The sequence below is a fragment of the Saccopteryx bilineata genome, chromosome 2 (genome assembly GCF_036850765.1).
Source record: "Saccopteryx bilineata isolate mSacBil1 chromosome 2, mSacBil1_pri_phased_curated, whole genome shotgun sequence".
In the NCBI taxonomy this organism is placed as follows: domain Eukaryota; kingdom Metazoa; phylum Chordata; class Mammalia; order Chiroptera; family Emballonuridae; genus Saccopteryx; species Saccopteryx bilineata.
In genome coordinates, this window is record NC_089491.1 from 67,019,256 (window position 1) to 67,038,736 (window position 19,481).

General features: G+C 42.5%; 1 protein-coding gene across 2 annotated transcripts in view; it reads right to left on the reverse strand.

Moving 5' to 3' along the window:
• GLDC (glycine decarboxylase) overlaps positions 1–19,481 on the reverse strand; it is a 107,626-nt gene that overhangs the window by 26,168 nt on the left and 61,977 nt on the right. For both annotated transcript variants that reach the window (XM_066257220.1, XM_066257221.1), the window contains 3 exons: positions 8,171–8,246; positions 2,444–2,569; positions 216–365 (listed from right to left, as the gene is read on the reverse strand). In XM_066257220.1, coding sequence (XP_066113317.1) covers positions 216–365; positions 2,444–2,569; positions 8,171–8,246 — 352 coding nt within the window. The remainder of the gene's footprint in view (positions 1–215; positions 366–2,443; positions 2,570–8,170; positions 8,247–19,481) is intronic.

Below are 19,481 nucleotides of genomic sequence, written 5' to 3' on the forward strand. Positions count from 1 at the left end.
AAGTCAGAGAATAAGACTTGGCTGGGTAGCTCAGTTATAAGTTTGATCCCTGGTCAAGACACATAGAAGAATCAACCAATGACAGTATGAATGGGTGAAACAGCAAATCGATGTTTTTCTCTCTCCCTTCAAATCAATTTTAAAAAACTGAAAAAGAGGAAAAAATTTTTTTCACTTATTAAGTTTTCCCAGAGAGCCCATCTCACATTGCCCACCTGAGCATTCATATTTGCCCCATCTAGGTAGACCTGGCCTCCATGTTGGTGAATCAGGTCACACACATCACTGATGTTCTCTTCAAACACTCCATTGGTGGATGGGTATGTAACCATGATTGCTGCCAAATTCTCCTTGTGTTTATCCACCTGTGCGATAGAAAAGAACAGAAGGAGACAAAGGAGGACACATTTCTTTGTTGGTTGAATCCTTGCTTCTTATTTTAAAAGATTAAGAAAGAAGAGGTTTCGGTCTTTTTATTTCTGAAATTGTCTCAGTATATTGATAACAATAAAAGACCACTGTTGGGCAAATGGATTGTAAAATCTGTATATTCTGTTTTTTTCTCACTCTATTGTTAAAGATGGCTGCTGCTCTCACATGGTGATGCTCTCACGTGATACAGCTAATTGCCTTTCATGCTTGGGAAGGGGCTGGGTTATGCTAAAGTGTTGGGGGAGGGCTTTCACTCCGAAAAGTTTTAAAAGGAGGAGTTAGGAGGCCATTTTGCAGAAGAGACCACACTGCAGTAGGGAGGAGGAGCCCATGTTGTAGCAGGGCAGGGAGGCCATGTGGAGGAGGCAACAAAAATGGTAAAATGCTGAAGAAGAAGTGAGTTTGTGTAGGAGAAGGAGATGGGGAACAGAGGTGAATAAGACTTGTGAGGGCCTTTGATTCTAGGAAAAAACCGAAAAAATTCAGTGGCTTTGGAAGGGAATAGAAAGGGAAGTGTTTCCCTGCTATATTTTCTCGCCCTCCAGTTGCAAGCAAGAATAAAGGAAAATGGCTCACCAGGTTTTGGCTCCACTGTTTCTTTATGATCTGTCCGAATTAAATGTGAACCCAACCCTGCAGGGGCCAGGCGGCTGTGATGGTGGCCACGGCTACTGGCTTTACAACCACCACAGCCATTACTCCCTTCATTTGTCATTCCAAAGAAATAGCAAGACTACTTCCGGCTAGATCTCTATGGCCAAGACCAAAAGGTCTGTTCAGAAGATTTTTGGGTATTTGGGCTCAACTCTCTAAAGTGGTATTTCTTTGGTTCAAGTCATCTCCGTAATTATTTCAGAGCTTTTGGTTCCTGTTACATCTATTCTCACAGTTAATCTCTCTCTGTTTATCCTGCCATATCCATCCTTATTCCCTTTCCCTCCAATTCTGTTGAAATTAGAATTGCCACAGGAGTATTCCTGCACTGATTAAAAACAAGCAAGCAAGCAAACAAACAAACAAACCAAAAACCTCCTTCATTTTGCCTTTTGACAAAAGGCAAGCATATAAAAGGCAAACAAATAAAAAAAGTTCTTGTTTTTCTGGCCAGCAAATCAGAGTAGGCTTGTGTGAAAATGAAAAAAAATATATTTTTTTAAAGGTCACAACCTATATTGGAAAGATTTAATAATTACAACTACTGGTCCAGAATATTTGTTGGTAAAAACTTCGTGGAGTGATGGAGAACTTCTGGGTGAGAGAGATGAGCAGGGTTGTGTATTTTCAGCCTCCCTTTGAAGTCAGTTACATGAAGTTCCCAGACTCCATGCCTAATAACCCTGACAAAATCACATTGCTATTCAACTGATTTCCTTCCTTCTTAAGATGCAGCCTCCAGTCCATCAGTGGAAAGCAGATACAGTTGCTAGGCAACCTCTTCCTGGAGGTTGGGAGGTTGGGAATGGGGGTTGGTGTTTGTGGAAGGGGGGTGGAATGCTGCCGGAAATTCAGCAGGTAATGGCTGGGATGGCCACAGACATTTACAGAATCTACAGCTACGTTTTAATTCCCAACACAAAGATTGAGGAAAAACTGTGGCTGCCAGTTTGATTATTAATGGAGGAAGGAGGAGTGCGTTGGGCAGGAGAGGGCAGATCCTGCAAAGAGTACCCTTACTACCACCATGAATAATTCATTCAGTTTCTTCCACAGGCATAAATTAGAGGATGGGATTTCAATTTAAAGAACCTTCTCCCAGTTGGTGAAGGAAGTGTTAAACTATGGTCAGCTTTATTCTGGACCAAAAATGGGACTGTTGCTTTTTATTGTTCTTATAGAAACAGTTAGGTTTTCTGATTTCACACCATTTTTCCCAGACCCGTTCAGAGAAGGAATTGCAATCTTTTACTTAGAATGCAAAGAAGATCATGTTGACATAAGCCAGCCAGTCTCGGATCCTCACCACCTCTTCCCAGCCCAGACCGCTCCCATTTATGACGTGGAAGATGGGTACCATGGCCTTGAGGTGAGCTGTGTCGATATTTCCATATTTATCCACCTCCACAGACTGAATCTTCATGCCTGCCATGTGGGCACTTGCGGCATTGGTCCCATGAGCTGATACCGGAATGAGGCAAACCTTAGGAATGAAATAAAAGAAAGGGAGGAGAAAAAATAATCACCAGGCTATTCATACTGACAGAAAAGCCCTGCAACATGCTTGGAGCACAAATTAAATGGGCACCACATTCTTCATTTAAATTGAGCACTAGTGCCTTAAAATCTGCTACGACTTCGTTGTTACTGCCATGTAAAACGATGTCCAAAAGTGAATTGGATCCCTAAATAATGATCCCTAAGTACTCTCCTCCCTTATCCCAGCACACCAAAAATAAACCTGAGCTTATTCTAACCTTGTCTCACTTATAATATGCAGAAACCATCTTACAAGAACAAAATATTAGTCCTAGAAGTTCAATTCCAGGACTAAAATGCCCATGTTACAGTGTCAGTGCTCTGCTTGGCTCTGCTGGGATCTGGAGACAAGGTAAGGGTGGAAAGAGTTCCAAGACCTCCCAATGCCAATACAACAACTATGTCATCATTTACTAGTAGTTTATTCTATGCAACAAATTGTTAGTTTCTATGAGAATCATAAACTAAGCACAAAATCTGGTCATCCCTGCCCTGTGCTCACACAACCTGTTCACTGATAACACTGCCATTCATATAAATCAATGTCTAGAGCCCACAAGTGCTAGAGGAACTCGGAATAAGGAAGGGGAGCTCACTTTAAGTTGAAGAGATCAAGGGAAAGTGTCTCAAGTTCTTATGGATAGTGGATGGTGGGTGCAATATTAGAATTCCCAGATTTAAATCATTTTCCATTCCTCCCCCAAAATCACACAAACACAGGTGAAAATGCCTGCTCTGGTAGATTTGACGATGCATTACACACTTTTCCTAAAAGTAATCAACAAAAAGAATGAACAGCCCTAGCTGGTGGCTCAGTGGATAGAGTGTTGGCCCGGCATATGGATGTCCTGGTTTGATTCCCAGTCAGGGCAGACAGAAGAGACCATCTGGTTCTCCCCACTCGTCCCCCTTCTCCTCCTCTTTCCCTCCCACAGCCAGTGGCTCAATTGAACATGTCCCAGGCCCCGAGGATAGTACTGTTGGTCTAAGTGTGTCAGTTTCAGGGGCTAAATAGTCAGTACTTGAGCACTGGCTCCAGATAGGGTTGCCGGGTAGATCCTGGGCAGGCACCTGTGGGAGTCTGCCTCACTGTCTCCCCTCCTCTCACCTAAAAAAGAAAGAAAGAAGGAAGGGAATGAAGGAAGTAAGGGAGGGAGGGAGAGTGGGAGGGAGCAAGGGAGGGAGGAAGGGAGGGAGGAAAGGAGGGAGGGAGGGAGGGAGGGAGGGAGGGAGGGAGAGAGGGAGGAAAGGAGGGAGGGAGCGAGGGAGGGAGGAAGGGAGGGAGGGAGGAAGGGAGGGAGGGAAGGAGGGAGGGAGGGAGGGAGCGAGGGAGAAAGGAAAAAAGGATAGGCATGCTGAACATAATTCTCTAGTTTTTAAATTTTACCCCAGAACCAGTATTGCAACCCCTTGAAAAGAAGAAACGAACGCCCTTTATAAAATAGGCTTACAAAATAAATACTTAGCTTATAGCTGTTTCCTCAAAAACAGTAAAGTCGTCTACATAGAAAAAAAATACATGTGTACAAGAAGAGAACTGTAACCAGAGGCACGCATGAAATTGTTTTGTCACTCTTCTGCTGAAAGTTTGTGCCTCTTTTGAATAGCTACTGCTCTCATGTTGGTTGTTCTCTGCTGTCCTCAAGTCCTTTTTCTTGCTTCAATGCCTCTCATTTGTATTGAAGTTTGTTTAATTTATCAGGACCAAAGCTAGCGTAACTTGTCATTTCTCACAAGGTATTTTTATTCTACCAAAGGATTTTTGGATAAAAAGATCCCAAGGAGCAGAACACCGATCAAGGAAGGAGAAGGTGAATGTTAAAAATGAATATAAAATATTTGTTAAAAGCCTAAGTTAAGAATTCACACCAGGGAAGTTCTGCTGAAACAAAAACATCCAAGTTAAACATGTCAACCACCCTGTGGTACACCGAATAATGAGCCTCCAAAGACATCTACATCCCAATCTCCAGAATCTATCACTGTTACCTCATATGGCAAAAGGAACTTCTCTGTTGTGATTAAGTTAAGGGTTTTGAGATGAGAGATTAAGCATTTTAAGTTGGGATCTTGAAATTTGGATTGTAGGTTGGGCTCCAAATATTCTTACCAGATGGAGGCAGGAGATCTGACTACAAAAGAAGTAGATGTGATGACTGAACAAAGTTTGGAGTGATGATAGGAAGGGGCCATGAGTCAGGGAATGCAAGAGGCCTCCAGAAACTGGAAAAGAAAGGAAAAGAAACAGATTCTCTCCTGGATCCTTTAGAAGGAATCAGACCCTCCAATTCCTTGACGTTAGCTAAGTAAAACCAATTTCAGACTTTTGGTTTCCATTAGCTGTAGGAAGCTAAATCTGTATTATATTAAGCCACTAATTTTGTAGTACAGAAAGTCCCCTGGTTACGAACGAGATTGGTTCTGTAGGTTAGAAAATGTTTAAGTATTTATATGCACAGAAAAGTAAAAATAAATACTATATTAAGACAAACATCTAAATTGCATTTACTACGTAAATGTATCTGTTCCAACTTACATACAAATTCAATTTCAGAACAAACCTGCAGAACCTATCTCATTGGTAGCCCTGGGACTGCCTCTAATTTGTTACAGCAGCCACTGAAAACTAGCACACACCCTGGCATGGGAGTAGTGGAAAGAAGTCTCAGTGGTTTTGTCGATGGTTCTTTTATGTGCTGCTGTTAGACATTTCTGATTTTCTATATGGATTTAGAAAACCTTAATTACTTTTTAATGTTAATTTTTCTACACTTCAGACTGTGGTGTTACAAGGGACATAGAAACAAAAGGACCCAGATTTGATATCTTTGTTTTATCCAAAACTAACCCCCACTGGTGCATTTAGGTATGCCCATTTAGTGTCCCTGGTGTGTCTGGTGTAGACCCAACATAGCTCATCCCTGAAGGATTCAGGAGCAATGCTTCTTTGCAAGGGAAATCAATTTCTTTCTGCTGGTAAAAATTGAACAACTGAAGGTCATTACTTTGCCTCTGGCAAACTAGGAAAAGGAAAATACACACAGGTTTCTGGGAGGTGTATTTTGGCGGTTCTTTTTCCTGTTGGTCAGTCTTTTCCCTTTATATAAGAAACTCAGTCTTTCATTAGCAAACTAGACTAGCAAATTGGGTTATTATAAAGTTTTTAGGACACAGTGCTTGGCACAGAGTGACTGTAGTATAAGAATTTATTAAATAAATTTGCATTCTCCCAAATTAAACTGGTAAATCAAGACCTTGGCCATTGCATTTTAGGAACCCCTGAAACCTAACCTAAGAGCAAAATGAAAATAACTTCCAAAAACAGCTTAAAACAAGAGAAGCGTCGGGAACCTGTCTGGCTCCCCAGCACATGATTCCCCACACTACTGCTCTTCCTGGGAGCCATCAGAGCCTATTGTGCAGGAACAGCTGTCTCAGACTTCTCTGATGCAAATAAGTCCTTTTCTTCTTCTCTAACTAAAAAAGTTGGCTTTAATTTAAATCTTTAACCTAGAAAGGATGCCAACATTTCCCAACTTGTGAGTTCTGAATTTCTACAAACGCAATGTCTGAGTGGCCTTCCCTGCCTCTTCCTCCCCTTCCTAAAACGCAGTGCCAGCTCCTCTTTATCCTTCAGAAGAAGAAGAAGAGCCCCTCCTGACACTTCAGTGATAGCAATGTGGACAATGACGATGGTGCCAGAAGAAACATCGCACACAAGGGGACAGAGAGAGAAGGGAGGACTGGAAAACACAAAGGGGGGGGGGGGGAAGGAACCCAAAAGAATCTGTAAGTCACAGAAGAACTCTGTTCAGGCCCAGTCAAAAGGCCTCTCATTCTTCCTCTTTGGCCTTCCCAGTTTGGTCCTCAATCCTGAACATTCATAGATACTTCTGCAGGTCAGACTGGAGAACTGGAAAACACTGAGGGGCGGGAGGCATCAGAAAGTGACAGAACCTGGCTTTTGGCCGTCCCTTTGTCACTACCTCCCACAAGCACCGTAAAGCAGAGTGGAGGGGGGTTGGGAGGGGCACAGCGTGGAGACAGCCACACAGGATGAATGTTCCCCTGTCAGGGTCCCCAGACACCTCGTGGTTAAAGAGGATAATGACAAGGAACTAACAGGGCTGCCTCGGTACCCAGAGGCCAAGGAGGAGAAACAGAAGAGGGAACTTGAATATCAGTCATGTGTTTTTCTTTTACTGGACAACTGGAGCCTCAACATTTTTTTTCTGATTCTATAACAGTGCTGAGACTCTGTGGTCCAAAGACAACAATATAGTTCTAAACTAACCCTTCCTTAGAAAGCTAAGGAGTTCAAAACCATGAGAAAACACAAGTAAAAAAACAAACAAAAAAAAAAAAGTTGAAATATCAGGGACTATGTCTCTGGACAGGCACACACAGTGGCTTGCATGTAGCCAGCATGCGATAGGTTATTCAATTACCTAATCTCCTGGTTTTCAAAGGTCTTTAAAAATCAGATTCACCAACCAGATCAAAGCCTAGATAAAACATACTCATGGAATCAGAATGAATAAGCAAGGGAACAAGAGAGAAAATACTCTCCTCCCCCTCTCTTCTGAAAGGTAACTGAAACAGTTTTTAGATTGATTCTCTCACTGCAAAATCCAGACAATCCTAGCCATAAAAAACTCCAGTTTTAAAAAACCAGGAATGGACTCAGATCAGGCCAACACTTACCGCAGTCCACTTACTTAGGCAGCCAGAACCACCCCAGTACCTTTTACTCTAGCTCTTCTGGATGGGCAAGATGCCATCATCCTGCTAAGAACAACACCTCTGCACTCGGAAGTTCTAGCTTAGCACTGGTCATCACCACAATGATGGACAATGAAGACCCCAGAACACAGACCTCTCTCAGCCACAGTTTGAAACCTGTGTCAGATCAACTGCTAAAAGCACTGCCTCTGAAGCTGAGGGGTCCTATCAAGTCCATTAGTACCCACTTGTTCCCACAAGGACCCCCAAGAACAGCGTGGACCCTGGAGACCACAGTCTCATCCCCAAAGCAAAGAATAAAGCAGACCCATGAACTCTGTTCCATGTCTTCTCTTGTTGCTTCAAGCTGACAGTCATTAAACAGAGCATTTATTAACTCAATACGTACCTATATTTTGAGCACACATATGACCAGAACTGTGCTTAGGAATCACAGAAGTTACAGAAGAATTAAAGCTCAGTCTCTGCTCTTTGTCTAGGCTTGGGCCAGCGCTGAGTCAAGGACAGGAAGCAACACTCCTGTCCCTTACTCCTGTGCTCCTTTAGGAGAGCAGTTTCACCACCAAAAGGCTTCTGAGCAAAAGCCTTTTATCGCTGAGTGTTTTCTCTCAAAATGGTCCAGTGAAATGCATGGAGACAAGAATCATAATGGGAAGTTCACAGAAATTTGTTTCTTGATTATATATGTTTCTGCAGCTGCTTCCAAGAAGGCTTGGAGGGAGGGTCCCACAGAAGGAAAGGACCCTGGGAGCTAGACCTGCTGCCATCTGGTGGTGAGCAAGCACCACTTGTCTATACTCACCGTTCTGTGTCCCTCTCCTTTCCCTTCCAAGTAAGCTCGGATGGTGGCCAGCCCTGCATATTCCCCCTGGGCTCCACTGCAAAGACAAGACAAGAAGGATTAGGGCTTTGGTCCTTCTGCTTTCATTTATTCATTCAGTGTTCACTGGACACAGGCTGTGTGCTCACCAACATGTGACATAAAGTCACTCCCAGATATCATGGAAGGCTCACAGGGGAATCCCTGCATGAGCCTACGGCTCCTGGTCTGTACACTAACACTCACCCTCTCCTACTCAGAGATAGGCCCTTTGATCCTCACTCAGAATCATGAGCCTAGATAATATATTTTTATTATGATAAAGTTCAAAATTATACAAAAAAAATCAAGAAAAGAATGTAGCCTGACCAGGCGGTGGTGCAGTGGATAGAGCATCGAACTGGGATGCGGAGGACCCAGGTTTGAGACCCCAAGGTCGCCAGCTTGAGCACGGGCTCATCTGGTTTAAGCAAAGCTCATCAGCTTGGACCCAAGGTCGCTGGCTTGAGCAAGGGGTTACTCGGTCTGCTGAAGGCCCACGGTCAAGGCACATATGAGAAAGCAATCAATGAACAACTAAGGTGTTGCAACAAAAAACTGATAATTGATGCTTCTCATCTCTCTCCGTTCCTGTTGTCTGTCCCTATCTATTCCTCTTTCTGACTCTCTCTCTGTCTCTGTAAAAAAAAAAAAAAAAAGAAAAAGAATGTAAGAAACTGCCTTACCCATCACCCAACTTCAACAGTTATTGGACTATAGTCAATCTTATTTCCAACTATATCCTTCACTAACCTTCCTCATTCTGAACCAGATTATTTTGAAGCAAAACTCAATCATATCATTTTATCTATTCAAACTTCAATATGTATCTTTCAAAGATAAAAATTATTATTTTTTAAATGTAACTACAGCCTGACCAGGCAGTGGGACAGTGGATAGAGCATCAGATTTGGTCATGGAGGACTCAGGTTCGAAACCCAAGATTTCCTGCTTGAGCGCCGGGTCACTGGCTTGAGCATGGGATCATAAATATGACCCCATTGTCACTAGCTTGAGCCCAAAGGTTGCTGGCTTGAAGCTCAAGGTCACTGGCTTGAGCAAGGGGTCACTCATTCTGCTGGAGCCCCTCCCCCCATCAAGGCACACATGAGAATGCAATCAATGAACAACTAAGGTGCCACAACGAAGAATTGATGTTTCTCATCTCTCTCCCTTCCTGTCTGTCTGTCCCTATCTGTCCCTATCTTTGACTCTGTCACTGTCCAAAAAAAAAAAAAAAAAATGTAACTACAATGATCATACCTAAAACCACAAACAATGATTTCTTAATATCATCAAATACTTAGTCAAAGATCAGATTGCCCCAAAGGAACTGTGCACTTTGAATGCAGCACCTTTCCCGCCAGCCTCAGCATCAGCCTTTCCAGGCCTGATGTGTGCGTGGCGGCTACAGCTAGCCATACCCAATTCAGTCCTGAAAGGCGCCACTGTTAGAGCACACTTAGTGACTAACATCCCAGTGAGCAATGCTGAGTCAACCATAAACTGTTACTTAATGTTCTCAATACTCTCTGCAGGAAGGAAAGGGAAGTGAGTAATAGGTTTTTAAATCCCATTTAAAAATACATATTTCCTCCTTTTGCAAAATTATACCATTATTTAATTCTGTGGAAGACCCAGTGGTTTCACATTTGTCCCTTTAGGTCATCCAGTAATACTGAGATCATACTCTAAAAGAACAAGGCTTAAGAATAAATCAAATAAACTTTCTTTTATTTCTTAATTAAAAGCTAAAATTCTGAGCACTGAAAAAAATTTTAATTAAATTAATTAATTTATTTTAATTCAGTGAGAGGAGAGGAGGCAGAGAGACAAACTCCCTCATGTGCCCCAATCAGGATCCACCCAGCAAGCCCACTAGGGGGCGATGCTCTGCCCATCTGGGGCGTTGGTCCATTGCTTGGCAACCAAGCTCTTCTTAGCGCCTAAGGCAGAGGCCATGGAGCCATCCTCAGCTCCCAGAGCCAACTCGCTCCAATCAAGCCATGGCTGCTGAATGGAAAAAGAGAGAAAGAGAGAGAGAGAGAGAGAGAGAGAGAGAGAGATGAGAGGGGGGAGGGGTGGAGAAGCAGATGGGACTTGTGTGCCTCTGTGTGCCCTGACTGGGAATTGAACCCGGGACATCCACATGCCAGGCCACACGGTACCACTGAGCCAACTGGCCAAGGCCTAACTTTATTTTTCAATTACTTTACATTCAATAGCATTTTGTATTAGTGCCAGGTATATAGCATTGTATTTAGACAAGATTTTTTTTTTTTTTTTGAGAAAATGCTGGCATAAAACAGTTGGATTTTCAGATTAGTGTAGGGACATTGATGGTTTGGTGTCAGAAGATGACAGAATTGATGATTTAGGGCTCAGCATGAGGAGAGGACAGAAAACGGGGATACATCTGGAGGTGAAGGTCTTTTAGCTTGGCTGGAAAAAGGAAAAAAAGTGGTGGTTTCCACAGCATAGGCACCACAGAGCAATAGAAGTCTAGAGAGGCTAAGTAATGATAATAGCAGTAAATACAAATTGCTCCATTGCTTAAGCACTTCCCATTCACCACGCATTCTGCAGGGAGTAAGCTCAGGTAAATGGTAGCCATTGTTGCCACCCCTGAGCATTTTATGTCATCCTATGTAAACCTCTCAAAATCCCTATGAGGTAGGTACCATCTCCCCTGTTTTGTACATGAAGAAACTGAGGTCAGAGTACTATATGCCCAAACTAGCAACAGTTAGGACCGGAGTCTTTGGTATAAGGCAGCCTGTCTCAAGGAGCCTCCTACCTCCCTGTGAGCAGTGCAGTCCTCTGGGCATGCCATGCCTCCCAAAGAGGCTGTGAGTATAAACACAGGCTCCCCTTCACAGAACCCAGGTCCCACTGATGGAACTGGGAGGCTTACGTACATGTAAAAGGCCCGACTCCATATGACAGGGCGACCTTTTCAGCCACACCGTGTGAAATTTGCTTTGCCTCTCTACTCTCTTTCAGGGAGGGAGACAAACACTGGCGTTCTGTTTGCCAGGTTTCTCACAAACTAGTTCTAGCTCATATGAGGTGTTTTTTTTTTTATTTGAAAACAGGAAAATAAATATGCTGTACTTTAGCCAACCATTCACACCACTAGTTACTTAGACACTCTGTGCTCCTGTGTTCTCATCTCTGAGATGGGGATAATGGCACCAGTGTCAAAGGGCAGCTGTGATAAGAAAATCCATGGTAAAGTGCTTATCAGTGCCTGGAAAGGTAAACACTCATTAAGTACTAGCAACTATTGTCCCTGGCATCATCAGCACCCTCATCATCCTCATCTTCATCATCATAACCTTCTTCGTCATCATTACTAATACGGCAACCCTGACCACTCTGCAACTCAGGCACTGTGGTGGGTTACCACAGCATTTGAACGAGCACTTCTACAACCCCCGACCAGGAATACCCTTCTTTTATCCTCCCACCATCCAAATCCCACCCACTCTTCAACTAGTCCCAACTCAAGGTCTACCTCTTCCATAAAGCCTTCCCCCAAAGTTATCCTTTCTCCTATGGGAAGGGGACTCAACAACTAGATTTTCTATCTCCTTCTATGTTTATCTCATGACTTCTATTCATCTTGTTTTGTTGGAAGACCAATCAAAGTGTTTCAAGCAGGAATAAAAGAAGAGACTAGACTAGATCTATGAACCAGTAATCCAAGAGAAAATCAATTTGCTAAAGACTTGATCAGAAATGCTGGACTTTTTTTTTTCCCCTAAGACATTCTTAAAGTCAATTACGTTTTGACTCAAATAGTGTGAAAGTTCTAAATGCCACACAGGGCTTACTCCTGGGTACTATTATATTAAGGGGAATTATTAGAGCCACCTGTTGGTGAGAAAGTATTATGAAAAATAAGTGCTTGTTTTCATAACCCAGATTAAGAGACAAGCAGAAACACTACTCCATGTGAAGGGGCAGCAAAGATAGTGATTTTCTGACATCTCTTTAAAATGAAGCAGTTAATGGCCTGGACCTACAAAGTCAGCCACTGAGAGGAGGACTCCAGTGGATGGGGACCTCAGACCCACAGAAGTGCCAAGCGTGAGTACGATGAAACTGTTTTAGAAAAACAAGGGCCTCCAGTCATGGCATTTACTTAGGTTGGTGAAAGAACTGGTACACGTGAGACTGTTTAACAAAGAGTAGGTGAAAACTAAGAGACAACCTCTTCCAAAACCCATACTCATTCTAGAAAGAATCCAGAGAAATCCAGTAGACTAGAAGAAGCTAGAACATGTATAACAAGTACAGTGACTCCCAAGGTGAAAATAAATTGGAGTTCATGGATTTAACAGATTTAAATCTAGACCCTATTAATAACAGTGTATCATCATAACTGGAAATTTGGGGCAAATATTCAATGTGAATATAGAAAAAAAAAAAAAAAGAGGGCAGGGTGGGGGTAGTGGTAGATTTTGCAGATCCCATGACAGGGCTAAGGTCATAGTTCAGCTCTTTTGCCAAGATTAGAACAAGAGCAAGACTTTTAGGACACAATAAACTTTAAATATTTTTTATCATTTTCCCTTACCTTTGCTAAGAACCTGGGCAAAAAGGTTGAGATTTGAAAATACTGCAAATTAATACTAAGGGTTAAATTTTTAGATCTTTGAAACAAAATTTTATTGGACGTCATATAAGCTCAACCCAAAAGGATACTTAGAACCTTCTGCTAGATTTTAGAAGTGTGATTGAAGATGATATGTCTATCTACGATGAAGGAACATGGCCCGTTCTTCTAGATGATTTTGCAGAATATGCATGGCCAGTAGTCACAGGTGGAAATTGCCACACTTCTTAAGTATAAAATTTCAGGCGGATTAAGATTATAAATGGATTGCATTCTGTAAAGAAGGCATTTTGGTCAGTTACTGTGCATATTTGTCACTGATACACATACAGCAGAAGCCATCCTGGACTAGTCATAATATAACCTCTTTATTCTGCTAAAGAAATATGGTGACTAATTTTATAGACATCATAATAAATTTCTCAGATGTTGGCTGCATTGGAATATTTGAAGACAGATTATTATAGCTACTATGTTTAATGAAAAAGTAATAGAAACCATTTTGCCAGACTACAGAATATGCTGTAATTCATGATTTAAGGTGAGTCCCAGCAGTCACCAGAAGAACCACTGAATTTTATTTTAATTGTACTGAGAATATAGTATTTATGTTCTTAGAGAGAGTATTTTATTTATACACATCAAAGGGTATTCAAAATGTGCCCTAAAGAATATAATTGTGCTATGGATCTTAACGTTTTTAAATCTTGGTGCCAGTAATTTAAGATTTCTACATTTAAAAAAATTATTGGCCTGACCAGGCAGGGGTGCAGTGAATAGAGCATTGGCCTGGAATGAAAAGGACCCAGGTTTGAAACCCTGAGGTCGCCGGCTTGAGCACAGGTTCACCAGCTTGAGCATGTGGGATCATAGACATAATCCAATGGTCACTGGCTTGAGCCCAAAGTCACTGGCTTGAGCAAGGGGCCACTCAGTCTGCTGTAGCCCCCAGGTCAAGGCACATATGAGAAAGTGATCAATGAATAACTAAGATGTGGCAATGAAGAATTGATGCTTCTCGTCTCTCTTCCTTCTCTCTTCTGTCTGTCCCTATCTGTCCCTCTCACTGTCTCTCTCTCTGTGTCTCTCTTGTAAAAAAAAATAAAAAATTATCACCTGACCAAGTAGTGGCACAGTGAATAGAGCATCAGCCTTGGGTGCTGAGGACCCAGGTTCAAAACCCAGAGCTCACAGGCTTGAGTATGGGCTCATCTGGCTTGAGCACCGGGATGCTGGTTTAAGCATGGGATTACAGACATGACTCATGGCTGCTGGCTTGAGCCCAAAGGTCACTGGCTTGAAGCTCAAAGTCACTGGCTTGAGCAAGAGGTCACTCGCTCTGCTGGAGCCCCCCGGTCAAGGCACATATGAGAAAGCAGTCAATGAACAACTAAGGTCTGCAACTATGAGTTGATGCTTCTCATCTCTCTCCCTTTCTGTCTATCTGTCCCTATTTGTCCCTCTCTCTGACTCTTTCTGTTGAAAATAAATAAATAAATAAATACATACATAAAGCCAACTGAATTTTGATAAAATTGCGGAAGCAATTCAATGGAGGAAGGAAATTTTTCAACAAACTGCTAGAGCAATTAGACATCCATGTCAGCCTAGGTCTTACAACTCATACAAAGATCATCTCAAAATAGATCATAAATTTAAATATAAAATATAAATCTTTTAGGACTGAACAGAAAAAAATCTTTGGAATCTAGGACTAGGCAAAGAGTTCTTAGACTTGAAATCAAAAGCTCAATTCTAAATTTTATTCACTTTTAGAGAGGAGAGAGAGAGGGAGAGAGAGAGAGAGAGACAGAGAGGAGAGAGAGAGAGAAGGGGGAGGAGCTGGAAGCATCAACTCCTATATGTGCCTTGACCAGGCAAGCTCAGGGTTTCAAACCAGCGACCTCAGCATTTCCAGGTCGACGCTTTACCCACTGCACCACCACAAGTCAGGCTAAAAGCACAATTCTTAAAACGAAAAAAAAAATCAATAAATCACATATCATTAAGATAAAAACCATTTCATTTGTTCTGCAAAATACCTTGTTAAAAGGACAAAAAAAAACCTGCAGATGGAGAAAATATCCAAACTATATCCAAACAGTAAAAAACAGAACCCAATTAGAAATGGTGCCATGATGATCAAACATGTGAATATGCTTAGAAATGCAAAGGATAGATTACATTAGGATGTTGGAGATTTGTTGGATTTTTATTGTTGCTGTTTTTAAGGGTGTGTAGGTGGGAATGCACAGCCTTTCATTTCCTTACTATTTGAGGGGATTTCCCCTTTTGTGTGAGTCTAAGACAAAGGCAAAGGCAGGGTCCTAAATCCCCCTAGAAAGCAGAAAGGGATGAGATATTCTCAATTATTACCTGTTAACAATGTGACCCAGTCACAGCCCATAGGATATGTCAGCCTGGGACTTGATGGATCTGGAGAGAGTGGCCCATAAAATGGACAGTCACAGATTTTCCACAAAGGTGGCAGGTACTCTTCCCTTGGAGTGACCTTGATTTGTCCTCTACTGCTGGCCTCCCTTGTCTCTTGCTCACTTCGGAAGCCGTTCTTCAGCTTTCCCATCTATTCTGCAAAGCGCTCATTATCTTCTCTGTAAATTGCCTTTCTGCTTAAGTTAGCTCAAACTATTTTCTCTTGTTTGCAACAGGGAACTCTTATGTGGGGGTATCAAATCTCTCCTACAACACAGCATCTCAAAGTCACTCAATCCTATGCAGGTCTAACAAAGAGATAGTTGCTGTAGCCATCCTGGAGTTTCTCTGGCCTCTAATATCAAAGCCTTCCTTGATTTGCTGTCCCTCTTTAAGCAGTTGGGCCTTAGGCAAATCACTTCTCTGTCACATGGGGAAATGCCACTTAATTCGCAGGTGAATTTAATTTTCTTATTATAAAAGTATTACAGTCAAATAATTTTAAAATTTGCATCAGTGCTGATGAATATGAAGTTTAAGGCCAAAACAAACAAACAAACAAACAAACAAAACCCTCCCATTCTCCTCAGTCTCATTCTCCAGAAAGAAACACTGTAAAATTTCTTATGATTGATAATATTTTGATGTTGGACATTTTGATACAAACTCCCCTCATTCAAACCTTTTCTTTACTTTAAAAATACCACCATCAAGTGGTCAGGTACAAAAATGACCCAAGTAAAACATTAGCTAAAAAACTGACATGTTGGTAAAACTGAAAGAAGTAAAAAGATCAAAATAGAATGACCCACATCAGTTCATGGCAACCTCATACGACAACTCCCAAGAAAATTAAGTAAAGACTGGTGCCCAGTTCCTATCTTACAGGCCAGATAAACAGGATGACTGACAATTTACCAGTGCATATACCTCAGAAGCAATAGGATTTTAATCAAACTGTTGTATATCTTAGGAACCCCAAACACTACCAAGGTCTCTATTTCCATAAGCTAAAATTAAAATTCTCTTAGCATGTCATTCTAGAATGTTCTCACCAATTTGTATCAAATTTGGTATAAGCTAAATTCCACATATAACCTCTGAATTCTGGTCAAGAAACATCTGGATATATCCAGTAACTCTCATCTTTCTGATACCAGAAGACTACCTTAAAGTGGTGGTTCTCAAAATGAAGATCCCCAAATAATAGCAACAGCATCACCTGGGAACTTGTTAGAAATGCAAATTCTCCCCTGATCAGGTGGTGGTGTGGTGATAGTTGGACTGGGATGCAGAGGACCCAGGTTTGAAACTCCAAGGTCGCTGGCTTGAGCATAGGATCATAGACATGACCCCATGGTTGCTGGCTTGAGCCCAAAGGTCGCTGGTTTGAGCCCAAGGTCGCTGGCTTGAGCAAGGGGTCATTCGTTCTGCTGTAGTTCCCCAGTCAAGGCACATATGAGAAAGTAATCATTGAACAACTAAAGTGCTGCAGCAAAGAATTGATGTTTCTCATCTCTCTCCCTTCCTTTCTGTCCTATCTGTCCCTCTCTCTCTGTCACAAAAAAAAAAAAAAAAAAAAAAAAAGAAAAAGAAAAAAAAAGAAATGCAAATTCTTAGCTCTAGCCCAGTTACACTAAATCAGAAATTCGGGGGATGCAAGCAAGTGTGAGAACCGCTGCTAAATTTAGAGCCTCACTAACTGCAAACATCAAGTTATATTTGTAAGTTAGAGAAATGGGGAGAAGCAATTCCCATCTGTTTATTGCTTTATATCCCCACTGCCCAAGTGGCTGTTCATCCTTCACCGTTCTTTCTTCTCTTCCTGGCATTCTGAGTACAGTATTTCTTTGGGAAATCAGCCCTTATCAGAAGTCTCCGCTCACTATCTGGCCTCCCAGAGCTCTGGAAGGGAGGATTCTGAAGCTGCAGTAGGCCCAGTCGGAAAGCCTATTAGAGATGATCAGTGACATTAACCATGAGCTTAGGAAAGGAGCCAGAAATGGCAATTATCAGGTGTTTGACTCCTCTCCACATGACCGGGGGTGGCCTCAAAGGCCAGTTTCAGAATTCACTCCTCTGGTGTTCCTCCTGGTCAATACACTATCCAACCCAATGGTGCCCATGAGAATCACCTGGGAACTCTAATGCCTAGGCTCTGCCACTCGAGGAGATTCTGACGTAACCAGTCTGTGGAGTGGGGAGGGCATTAGTATTCTTCAAGGCTCCCCAGCTTACTCTAATATGCAGCCTGGACTGAGAACCCCACAGCCCCAGTGGTTTTCAGTGTGTGGCCAAACCAGCCACCTGGAAATTTATTGGAAAAGCAGATTCTCAGGCCCATCCCTCCTTCTGAACTCTGCAGGGGCTTATAATTCAACAAGCACCTAGGTGATTCTCACGAACAATAAAGTTTGAGAGCCCTTGATTATGTCTGTTCATACCTTCCTTTAAGAACTTTACTGGAAGGCGATTCCGAGGAAGCTATACGATTCCAGCGTATAGCTAGCTACATGCAAGATTACAGATTGCAGCCTGACCTGTGGTGCAATGGCTAGAGCATCAGCCTGGGATGCTGAGGACCCAGGTGCAAAATGCCGAGGTCACCGGCTTGAGTGCAGGCCCACCAACCTGAGCACAGGGTTGCCAGCTTAAGTGTGGGATCATAGACATGAGCCCAAGGCCACTGGCTTGAGCAAGGGGGTCACAGGCTCAGCTGGAGCCCTGCCCCCACCAAGGCACACATGAGATATCAGTCAATGAACAACTAAAGGGCTGCAATTATGAGTTGATGCTTCTCATCTCTCTTTCCTCCTGTTCTGTTCCTCCCTCACTAAAAAAAAAGATTACAGCTTGCAGTTTTTAAAGGTAAAGAACAATTCCCTCACTTGTACAAGCTGAGTGAGCTAATAGTAATTTTAGATTACCTTCCATTTTAGAAACCCTTGGAAGGTGTTAATTACTGTTTCTGTCTGCCTTACACATTGCATTATACATCATGCTAACCCAGCAATTCCTAGAGTGTGTCTGTGAGCTGCTGAATGAATTTAAGTGTCACATTGTTATGAGAAAAGAGCCGAAGCAACCATGCTGGGTGCAATAGAAAATGGAAAGGTAATTAAATATTATTTGGTTATGTTCTCCACCAAGCTGGAAAAGCTCCACAGGTTTGTAGATTAAGCAAATAAATAGGAGAAGTAGTGACAAGCTTCCTGACATTTTTTTTTTTGTATTTTTCTGAAGTTGGAAACGGGGAAGCAGACAGACTCCCACCTGCGCCCGACTGGGATCCACCCGGCACGCCCACCAGGGGTGATGCTCTGCCCATCTGGAGTGTTGCTCTGTTGCAACCAGAGCCATTCTAGCGCCTGAGGCAGAGGCCACAGAGCCATCCTCAGTGCCCTGGGCCAACTCTGCTCCAGTGGAGTCTTGGCTGCGGGAGGGGAAGAGAGAGACAGAGAGGAAGGAGAGGGGGAGGGGAGGAGAAGCAGATGGGCGCTTCTCCTGTGTGCCCTGGCTGGGAATTGAACCCAGGACTCCTGCACGCCAGGCCGACGCTCTACCACTGAGCCAACCGGCCAGGGTTGCTTCCTGACATTTTTGTTTCAAGTTCTTTAAACACCTAGGGTACCTACTATCCCAGAAAATAGAAAGACCCAGTGAAGACTTCACTACATAAACCAAGGTTTTCATGCCACAATTTGTGTATATAAAATTGTTTCTCATCCATACTTATCAGCCATTCTTCAGTTAAATCTCAATCAAATCAATAACATAGCATTCCCTTTCTTGCTGTATAGGAGAGAGACCTATACTACCACTAAGGGGAAAGCGACATAACAGAGCTTTACAGGCCTCATGTGTTCTGGTTCTAACTTTCCCTTTAAGGGACTGAAATCCCTCTCAGAGAAAAAACAAAACAAAACAGTGAAGAGAAAGGCCCTGTGGCAGTCTCTATTTAGGAAGGAACTATAGAGAAAGAGAGAAAGAATAAAAGTCTTCTGTGAGCATAACACTGGATCAGCAGACAGTATATGGAAAGCCCAGCAGCGAGAGGCAGAGCCATTAAGACAATGTGCAGAAACACTCAGGTTCATGCCTGAAAACTGCACTTCTCCGGCTTAGGAATTTTAGAATCAGAGAGTTGAATGTTGAATCCACTTGATGTTAAATATTACTTCATTCTATGGAACTTGAACT